The following is an 11,314-nucleotide window of genomic DNA, read 5'->3' on the forward strand; positions in this document are numbered from 1 at the left end:
CCTTACCACAAAATCTGCTCATGAGTAATAGTTTAGCAATACAGAAAATTGCTGAGACATAAAATACAACCACTGCTATCAAGGGAGAGAGTTTATAAGTCACTTTGTCCAGATGGTCTTAATATGGTAAGAAGCGGATGTAGCTGGAGGGCCATGGGAATTTGTCTGGCAGACCAACTGCATGGGAGCTGCATGCCCCAGCCCCAGCATCCCACAGAAGCTGATGGCTGGACTGCGCTGGTTTTGGCTAGGACAGAGTTAATTTTCTTCTCAGTAGCTATGTTTTGGATTTGTGCTGGAAACATTGTTGATAACACAGGGATGTTTTAGTCTCTGCTGAGCAGAAGCATTAAGGCCTTTTCAGCTTGCAACTTGGCAAACAACAAGGCTCATCCTAAATCTGTTCTCAGGAGTGCTTGTTTTAACAAGCTGATACAAAATGCATCACAGCAGTGTTAAGCCAGGAATGACATTGGCTTGACCCTATATTTCAAACCACAAGCAACATTGGCATAATCCTACAATTCAAGAAAGACAGACTGTACAGGGTCCAAAGGAGGGCTGCAAAGACCATCAGTGGACTGTAGAACCTGTTCTGTGAGGAAAGGCTGAAGGAGTTAGGTCCTTTCTCCCCAGAGAAGAGAAGGCTGTGAGGGAGCTCCCATTACAGTCTTGCAGCATTTAAAGGGAGGCTACAAAGAGGAAAGAAGCTCTCTCTTCACAAGGAGCTACAGTGAGAAGGGGCAGCAAGCACAAGTTGCACTAAGAGATGTTTTATCTTGACATAAGGATGAAACTTTTTACAATGAAAACACTCACTGAACAACCTCCCCAGGGATGTGGTAGAGTCCCCATCACTGGAGGATTTCAGTATGCGATGAGACATTGTCCTAGATAATCTCATCTAAATTGTCTCCTTCCCTCAAAAGGTTAGACCAGATGATCTGTGAGATCCCTTCCAACCTGGTCTGATCTACATTTATATGACTTTTTACTTTCTCGTTTTTCTGAGAACTTAGTAATTTTTGTAAAGAGAGGCTCTTTGAGGTTCAAGCCTTGGAAATGAGCATCTCCTGGCTGCAAGTACCCCGGCACAACAGGCACACAGCAGGCTCACTCTCCACTCATCCCATTGGCTGTCACAGGTTTTAGGCTAAGGGAATTGTCATCAATCTCTAGCAACAGCCACTGCCAAGGACTTGCTTGAGCAGGAGGCAGAGTGCTCAAAGTAGCACCAGTGATGCATCCAGCAATCCCTGTGGGGCACGAAGCCCACAAGCACAGGGATCCACAGCACCCCACTCGGCAGGAAAAACAGTCACCCACAAATGACCTGGATTAATTAATCCTGCCTGCTTGGTTTGTGTCAGCTAACTGCCTGCTCCCTGCATATTTCACACAGGTCATTGCTAACCCCATGCAACTGCATGGAGCAAGGCAGCAGGGGTAGGATCCAGCCTGTCATTTCTACAGGCACAAAGATACTATTTTCTCCTGTGCCGAGAGGAGAGGAAATAGGCATTTCTGCAAAATGTTAATGAATTCATCACTTTACCATTCATATTATGCATGAATGTGTATGGCAGTTATCTATATTTAGAGAGCAAGAGGGAAAGATTGCTTGCTGGAGTAGAACTAAGCCATATATGTTTGTGAAAACAAGCATAGGAGACTGGTCTGTAAATTGTGCTGATGCTGACACAGATCCAAGAAAAATCTCAAGTACACTAATTTCCAAAATTATTGGCCTATTCTGGTAGAGAACAGGATTAAAGACACCCTCTGTTGCTCCTCCACACAAACAGTCCTGCCTTGGAATTTGGAATCCTGTATGTAAGCAGTGCATTTCAAACCTAAGCTTGATTTATGAATAAAAAGTAGAGTGGGGTGAAGCAAAGAAAACCTGCACACCCAAAGAAGAAGATAAGCAGCTTCAAGCATTACAGACAACCTGGGCAGCCAGCAGATACTGGTTTGGCCCCACCACTCATCAAAGAGAATTCAAAGGAAATAAACTGTTAGTAAAACTGTATCCTCACCTTCTGCATTTTGAGTCTGCAGGCACCCTTGGGTCAGGGTTTCAAATTTTACAAGATGGAGAACAAAGTTGTGGTTTTTTCTTTAACAAGAGCAGAAATTCTTACCTATCCACTTGTCCTTGGTTGTTGTGGCAGAGCAATATTCTACTAAAATCAGGACTGGTAAATGCCAGCATCTGCCAAACTGCTCAGTTTCTGATCTCAGTTATATCAGAGTCAAAATCAAGTAGCCCCAATCCAGGCAGAAACTACTGGACCGTGCTGTACCCATGTTGATGTTTTATGACCATAAAATGATGTCATGATGTTTTATGATGCTAAAAATGATGTAACAATATTTTATGTTCATTCACAGTAGGTTTTAATAAAATGTCAGCTGTAACTGACACAGAAAACCAGTTTCTGTGTAACACAGAAAACAGCTGCCAAGAGATCAGTGCTTGGCACACAGCCACAATCCAGATCATGGGCAATAAGGCACCACTTGAAAGCTTAGTGGAACCTCACAAGCCATTTGGAGCAAGGCACAAGCCTTATTTCTTTCTCCCCTTGCTGTCACTGGAGCCTCCCAAATCCCAGCTCCCTTCTCTAAAGGAAAATGCTTCATTACAATCCAGCTCTGACATGGTGCAAAGTGCCCATCCAATGGTCAGGCACTTGTTCCTTTCCCAGACCTCCTCATTCCTCTACAATGCTCGCCAGAAGAGCCATTTTCATCCCTATAACTGATTCCTGGTGCCATAGCAGTGGTGCCCAGCAGCCAGGAGTAAGAAGCCAGTTGAGGGCAACTTGGGATGCAGATCATCACCCTGCCAGGGGCGCGTCCCAAGGGAATGGCTTTCTATCTTACCCAAACAAGCTACAAACCACAGCTGCTGCCCCATTTTTTGTGACAGCCACTGCCTAGAACCAACCTCATCATGTCTGTAGGTGCCTGTGGGCAGCTGCCAGCTGTCCTGTGCCCTCCCCTCTCCCCTTCCCAAAGCCAGCCCAGCCCCCTCAGCCCCAGAATGCCAAGATGCAGCCCAGTCCATAGACATCATGCCTTCAATTGCCATGTATCTAGTGTCTCTTATAGCCATTTCTGTAAGACATGACCATATTTCTGGCCTTCACTTCAGTCCTTGCTAAACTGGGTAGCTGCTCTAGGCGTTCATTTCTGCATCTCTACCAACCCTCCCGCATCGAAGTGACTGCCTGACACCAGCTCATTTGTTTTCCTTTTCTTTTAGATAAGCACACATTCCACCGTACAGAAGCAGACATATTATCCTGGAGTTTACTGCACAGCAGTGAAATTCATTTGAAGATTCAGAACTATTTAAATGAATCAGCTGCTAAGATTAACACCAGACAGTCAGCCAGGACCCAGAGACAGTGGAGCAACATTTAAATATTTCCTGTTTCTGATGTGGCTTCAGTCTGGTTTTAGAAAGGATCTAAAGCAAACCACATAGGAAGCTCATTGCTGTCACATGCGAGGAAAACCATGTTTTTAGAGCAATAACAGCATATCCAAGAAACAAATTTACAAAAACAGTCAGAGAAGATGGTTTTCTTACAGCCAAACTGTACTACTACTCTCGTCTTCACTAAAACACCAAAAAGATGCCAGTTGTGAAAACACAGCTTGCTGCTATTTAGAGGCAACACCTCAAGGCAGAGCCCAGGTAATGAGTTTCTGCATCACACCCCACTGCCCACCCAGGTGACATAATGTGGCTGCCCACAGCACAGCCCACGCTGCTGGCACGTATGACTCCTCCTCTACCACCCAAAACCCATCCAGCCAAACAAAACCACAGAGCTGACCTCCAAAAATTCCCCTTTCCATCTGTACCCTACTGACCAAGTGGTTCAAAAGAGACGGAGGTGTTTCAAATATCATCCTAAGCAATCACCCAAAATTAAAAAGTAAGTAAGGTGGCTTTGCACTTTCCTATAAACCCTGCCACAGTATGTAAAGGAAGTCCAAAAATGACAGAATGAAAATTACATCATTTCCAAGCCCACATCTGCCCTTCTGTATCACAGCCATTCCAAAAAGGAGTACAAATACCTTATTCCACATTTAAAATATTTTCTCTGTCCTGTTGCTGCATAAAAATTTCAGGTCAAAAAGGGAAGAGAATTATATAAGGGAAATAACAAAAGGACAGTAAAGCACTCCAAGATCCCAGGGGCTGCACAAAGGCTGTGCCATGAATTGGCCAGGGTGGACCAATCAGTCCCTGCAGTAGGTCACAGTGACCCTCTGAGGCTGGACACCCCTCTATGTGTATCCTGGCCCACGAACCCTACATTCTCTCCTAAGCATTGCCCCAGCCTTGAGAGCGGGGATTGCCACACCCTAGCCACACAGCCATGCCACTCTCCCAAAGCTGGGAGGAAGATTTAAATTTCCTTTGGCACAGAAAAAAATAACTCATGTCTTGCTTCTTGGTTTAGGTATAAAAATTAGACTCCTAACAATGTCACAAGGGATGCTTTTGGGACCTCCAGCAGCACAGGGATTCTTTTGCAGCCACAGCTTCGATGAAGTTCAGGGGCTCGGCAGCCACTGGTGATTGTTTCCCATCAGCAGCTCCCCAGTCAATGCACAAGTTTTCTAGGTCAATTCTGGGGTGGCTGACTCATCCTCACACCCCATAATTCTGCTTGTGAACCTCACATCTGCTGCCAGGGCTCCTGAGCCCTGCGAGGACTGAACAAGGATCACTAGTATTATTTTCACAGGAGCAGAGCAATATCTTGCAGGACAAAAATCCAACACACATAATGCACACCAGATGTGAGCGAGCAGCACCTCTCATTTCCCACATGAAAGCGAGAGAAGCTGCACCCCCCCTGTGCCTGGCAGGATTATCAGACTGAGCTACACCTCTGCAACTCACCGCTCTGGGGAAAGAAATCCTCATCCCTGTATCAGCTCCAGGATCCACGTTGTGCTACTTCCTCACTCAAGAAGAGTTCCTGGAGTCACCTATCCTCGGTACTGTCATTTCACTCTCCAGAAAGTCCAAGAAAGCACGAGCAAGACTAATGGGTATAGGCAACGGAGGCAGCCAAACCCCATCTCTCCCAAAGAATTGCGCTAACATGTCCAGATTTAACTGCCTACAAGGATGAACATTCTCCGTGAAACTTCAGCCTCTCATGCTTATTTTCATATATGCTTCCCTTCAGCAAAACACAAGGCAGGGGAGAAAAGAAATCCTATGAGAGAAGCAAAGCAAATGTACTTTGAAAGCAGCTCCCGAACCTGGCATGAGATCAGATGGATACAGGAAAGAGTGGAGCCAAGCCTGCCTCCCTGGGAGATCCCCTCGGATGCCCGCACTTCTCCGCCTTCCCGATGGAAATCAGGTGTGCTGGCGTGTAGGGGCAAATAGTGCCCATCACCACTCTTTCATCTCAGATGGTAACAGGTTTTATAATGCTAGAATAACATGCTGGTTTTTTCCCTGACCCAGGCTCACCCCAGAGGAGAGGCAGGATATAGGCAGAGTATTCTCATCTCACCTCCAGGTGCCAAAGTTAGCTGGGCATTAATCTGACGGAGGAAGAGATGCATATTCCTTAGGCAGCTGTGCTAGGCTTTGCAAAAACATGTGCATTTTTAAGGTCTCTCTGTATTATAAGCTACACACTTGCTTTCGCGGCTATAACACTGAGTCTACAAATACAGCCAGCCCAAATTTATTTGAAGAATTGAATCAATAATTGAAACTCCTGCTTTGATCAAAGTGCCAGTGGCACAATGACGACTCATGTCAGCATTGCTGCTCTGAGATGAAAGGATAAGTATTATCTAGAGCTGAAAGTAGGGGAAGAAACTCCCAGTAAAAGAATGAAATACAAAGGCTGACATGGAGCTCACAAGTGAGACAACACTTCTGCTACAGCCACACCGCTTGTCAGCCCAGCAACTGTCTGCAGACGTTTTCACTACACTATAAATTCTGATTTCCAAGCAATAAAAAAAAAACCCAAGATAAAAATTCATCACATAATTTCTTAGGGAAGAAAATCTTCTTCCACTGGGGGAAAAATGCAGAATCATCAGTCAGCTACAGCATACAGACAAGACACTTGTAGAGCAGGAGTTTAAGCCATGATAAATTTTGCTGCACTTATTACCTTTAAAAATGATCATGTTACAGAAAAGCACTGTCATGATCCGTGTCACTTGGATATTTAAGCCCTTCCATTAATTAACCAGAAGTGAAACAGAACCTAGGTCTGTGGATCATTCAGTCTTAGTTCCTTGTTACTTCAAGCAACTATGTTATAAAATTCCCATCTTGAACTGAATAAACAGCATCTTGAAGAAGAGGAATTTTTTTCACCCCATTTGGAGGAGGTTTTGGGATCGCTCTTCCTCAGACACAAATATTCCTCTTGGTCCCCACTCACAGTCACAGACATTGCTCTTTATCCATCTATTTTTTTTTTTGCCAGTGGTGTCCTTTAGGTTAAATAGCTTTCCCCCTGAGTCATTCCCACAAACTCGCAGCGTACAAAGGAGCCTGGGATAAGGACAGCACAAAAATAGTACAAAGGCTGTACAGTACTCTCTAACTGAAAAGGCGGGCATTGAACTCTATTGTATGGATTTCTAGAGTTTTTTCATTTTTCTTAACACAAGCAACAAACCATCCAAAGGATCCACAGTTCTTTACTTGATCTGTGTGAAGAACTGCTTGCAATAACCCTACACTAAGCAGAGTCCTTGCACAATTCTTAAGTGTCATAACTTAATGCAAAAAGAAATTAAACCTTCTTCCCACCAGAATATATATTACAATTATGATCCTTCCAGTATTACACGCTATTTATATTCAACCACTTTTAAAATCTAGAAATTTAATAAAGGTATTCTATGTAGACGTGCTAACAAGATAATTGCCTGTAGTTCTTGCTCCCAGATGGCTCAGCTCACATTTAGAACACAGAAAACCACAGCAACAGCCACTGGTGTGGAGCCATCATATCAAAACCAGCCTCAAAATGGTGCTCTGGTCACAAGCAGAGGGATGGGACATGTCACTAGCAGGGACCCTCTGTCCATCCCAGGTAGCCATCACAGGGAGGAATTTCACTAAAAGCATTTTTAATCATTAATTCCTTCATTAAATTAAATACGTCATTATTTTCCAGCCTGAGACTTGACCACTGGAGTTACTAAAGTTGTCTAAAGCACATTTATATTTTTGTTAGCCAACATGGTCAGAGCAGATAATCCCAGGTGCTGCTCCATTATTTAACCCCATGCTACATGTCTTTGAGATGTGCCATGCCCCTGTAGATCACCCCTCTCCTCGGCTGCTGCTGCCTTGACATGTGCTGGCTATCATTGCCTGGTTTGCACAAACATGACGTGCTACGACTTCAAGATGTGGGACAGATGTGCATCAGGAAAACCACAGCCACACACTGTGGTGGGACACACCTGACCTGGACAAAGCCACTGAAAGCCAGCAAACGCTGCAGGACCTCCCACTGCTAATGGGGTACACCTTATTGTGTGGACAAAATTCTGCTCTCACATGCACCAATCCAAATCTGGAGTAGTTTTCACCTGCTTCTACAGATTTACTTGAAATTTACACCCACAGTAGCATCTCACCTACTCAAAAAGTCACTAAAAGGACCAAAAATGGACATAGACCTTTCCTAAATGCAACATTTGAACAGAAAAGCTGCCCTAAGAATTTATTTTTTTTAGAAGTGATGTTGTTCTTGTTATTATTATTTTCTACTTCCATCTATTTCTACTTCTGTCCTGAGTGGAAGGCAGGCTGTTCCATTTAGAAATTCAGGACACAAATGGGGACCAGATTACATCTATCCCAAAGCTGCCAAAAAGCAATTGCTGTATGAAACCAAAAATCCTCCTGGGATTTTTCTCAAATCCACAAAATATTCCCGAGCACTAAACTTTCCACTGGGACTATTACATTAGCAGATAGTCTGTGTGTGAAAATCCAAGTATGCAGCCGTCCTCCTAATGGTTTCCAGGACAAGAAGGCTGCACAGGGCACACACTCCTGCCTTAGCACCAAATATCATTTATACCAGATCTGGCCTTTAATGAAAGTTACACGCCTATCAGTAAGAAATAAAGGCTCTGTGGACTCAGGCTTTCACTTCCTGAAGGAAAGCTGCAATGGTCAGCAGCAACATCTCCCCACAATCCTGAAACGCTCGTGTCCACAGAGTCTGGTTGTGTCTGACCCTCCCGGGACTGCTGCTGGGATCTTTTCCAGCCCCCTTAGGTGTGTCTTTGCTGGAGAAATGCAAACCAAAGCCTTTGGCTCTGTGCTGGCATTTCCTCACAGAGGAGATCTTGCAAGGAGCACCAGAGCTGTATCCTTGTATCCATCCCTCTATCCAGGGACTAATGTGCAGAGCGTTTGATCCAGATTGCCGTGGGAGGCCAAGACTTGGAAACTGTCCTCATGCCTGTCACCAATCCTGCAGATATTTGGACTTCGGAGAGGCCACACGTGCCCCTTTGGATTGAAGCTGCCCTCCTCCAGCAGCTGAGTGCTTTCCAAAAGAAAAGAGAAAGCGAAGATTCCCCTGCCAAAAGCTGACAGAGAGAAAAGGGGACATCAGGACAGATGAGAATGGACATGCAGGTGATTGAGGGGGTCCCACTGGCCCCACACAACCTGGGGAAACTGGGAAGCCCAGCCACAGCAATGCTGTGGGGCACACACCTCCCCTATTTAACAACGTAAAACCAGCCTCCCCAAATTCATCCTCTCACACCACTGCTCCAGTCGTGGCTGGGGATGAGGGAGGCCAGGCAGGACACAGACCCTCCATGCAGAGCTATAACATGCACCCAGAATAGCCCCAGAGAGGGTTTTGCTATGAGCTCTTGCCCACCCAATACTCCCTGCCCTCACCACTCAGACATTTCTTGATAAGGTATTTATAGAACCCTTGGAAAAGCTTTCTGGTCATTAGAAATGACTATGTATATATACACATATATATGTATAAAAGTAAACATATATCCATGGTCTATATTTTATTTATATATAATACATGCAGCCACATATGTCTATATACACATGTGTAAATACATAAAAATAAATAAACACATATTTACATATATTTTTATATATATTTAATATCTATATATAACTATATACACGCACACCTGTTAGCAGGAATGGCTCTGCCAGCTAGCTATGCTCAGAAAAATTCATAGGACTCATGTTCACTGCCACCCTTCTCTCGGCAAGCTTTTAGGCTTATTTCTGTACATAAAAAGACATAACCTGAACCTGAGTGGATGCACGAGAAGGGCCTTGCAGACCCTCAGCCACCAGATCCCCGTCTCCGGCAGTAGCTGCCCACAGCTCCCGGGATGCTCGCACAGCACCAGGAAAGAGAAAAAAAAAACACCTCTTTCCATCGAAAGAGGAAAAAGCCCAAGCAGCGACCTTCCTGTACTTAAAGCTATGAATCACAAAACCTGGCAGGAAGATTCGGGTTAAATTCATGTCGTGGGCTTTTTTTTTTTTTTTTTTCTTTCAATACTGACTTTTTTTCTTTAAAACAGAGTTTATCTTTGTTCCCTGCATGGGTAGGAAGGTTAAATATAAAAAAGTTCCCTCTCACCACCCCCCTGCAACAACAACGTGAGAAAGCGCTTCCCCGGCGTGGGAGGCCCCTCCTGCGCGTCCCCTGCGGCCGGCGCTGCCGCCCCACGCACCCGCGGGACGGGACGGGACGGGGCCGCTGTCCCCGCTGGGTGCTCCGGGTGACAGCCCGGCGCTGGGGACCCGCCGGGACGCTGCGGAATCGGGGCAACCTTCCCCGCGCTCCCGCTTCGCTCCTCCCGGGAGCGCCGAGGCGGCGGACCCCCGGCGCGCTCCTCCTTCAGAATATCCTGCGGACACCCCCTCTGACCGGGGCAGCCTCGGGGCTCGCCCCGCGCCGCTCTGCCTCCCCGGAGCGGGGAAGATTCCCGGGGAGGACTCCGGGAGCGGAGGAGCGGGAGCAGCGGCGGCCCTGGGGTCTCACGGAGCGTGGGGCCGGCTCGGCACGGACTCGGCCCCGTTCCCGCACCGCCCGCGGCTTCCACGCAGCCCAGGGGAGCCGCGGGGTGCGCTGGCTGCGGGAGCCGGCGGAAGGCTGCCCAGGCCTTCCCGCGTCCTCCCGGGAGAGCGGCGGAGCGCGGCAGCACTCACGGGTGGGCATGAGCAGCGACATCCCGCAGCGGCACCCCGCACACACGTGGACACGGACACCAGTACCCCCCCACGCACAGGCACACGTGTGAACAAACATGCACGCACGGACACACACCCGTGCGGGGACACACGGACACCGTCTCCTTCCCCCGCCATTACCTCCGGCTCCGCGCCCCGCCGTCCCCGGCAGCACCGCTGCCATCCGCGCCGCTCCCCGCCGCCGCCGGGCGCGCTCCGCCGGCCGCCGCGGGCCGGGCCGGGGCGGGGACACCGGGGCGGGGACACCGGGGCGGGGACAGCCGAAGGGGCGGCTCCAGGGGCGGACCGGGCACCTCCCGGCGCGGGGCGGCCGCTGCGCGCCCCTCCCGCCGCTCCTGTTGGGGATGTGGGTGAGGCACGGTCGGGGGAGCCTGGCACACCCACCCGCAGCCACTGAAGACAGCTGGGTACGCCCGGGGCGAGCCTGTGTGGCTGCACGGCTGCCCCGGCTCATGTCTGGGGATGCTCGGGGTCTAAATTCCGACCTAGGTACCGGCACAGGCTCCCTGGTCCCTTGAGGGACAGTTGGTGGGGGTTACACCGAGTGCCAAGCCCATGAATTAACCCCGGGCATCCTCCTCGTCTCCCAGAGCTCCAGCTTCTCCTTGTGTATGGAAGAGCCGATTCATGTATGGAGGGTTCAGAAGAACCCGGCTGTTCGGGGGTTGTCTGGGTGATTATTTCGTTCCTTAACTCAGCGCCCCATCCCTGAGCGCAGCCCCTTGCCCTGCTGCCCACCTGCTCCACGTCTTTGTTGTTTGGCACACCAGCTCCACGGATTAATGAGTGTTCTTTAGGGCTGGCGTGACCCACTGCTCCGTCTCCCCAGACCACTCCAGCCCTGCTGCCAGAGGCTCAACAGAGGGGACATGGCAGAGGAGCTCCTCTGGTTTTTGCACAGGTCTTCATCCCGATCCTTGCAGCCATGTGGGCACAGACTGGGCTGGGCAGCCCCAACACACTCTATTCCCCGTGCTGCCCTGTAGGTTAGGTATCTTTTGGGATGAGTGGCACTGCTTGGGC

General features: G+C 48.2%; 1 protein-coding gene across 1 annotated transcript in view; it reads right to left on the reverse strand.

The window, feature by feature from the left end:
- Positions 1-10,532, reverse strand: part of AMOTL1 (angiomotin like 1) — a 55,452-nt gene extending 44,920 nt beyond the window's left edge. The window contains exon 1 of the mRNA XM_058853756.1: positions 10,412-10,532. Within this exon, the coding sequence (XP_058709739.1) occupies positions 10,412-10,454 (43 nt within the window). The 5' untranslated portion in view covers positions 10,455-10,532. The remainder of the gene's footprint in view (positions 1-10,411) is intronic.
- Positions 10,533-11,314: the final 782 nt, after the last annotated feature.

Source organism: Poecile atricapillus, chromosome 1, assembly GCF_030490865.1.
Source record: "Poecile atricapillus isolate bPoeAtr1 chromosome 1, bPoeAtr1.hap1, whole genome shotgun sequence".
NCBI lineage: Eukaryota > Metazoa > Chordata > Aves > Passeriformes > Paridae > Poecile > Poecile atricapillus.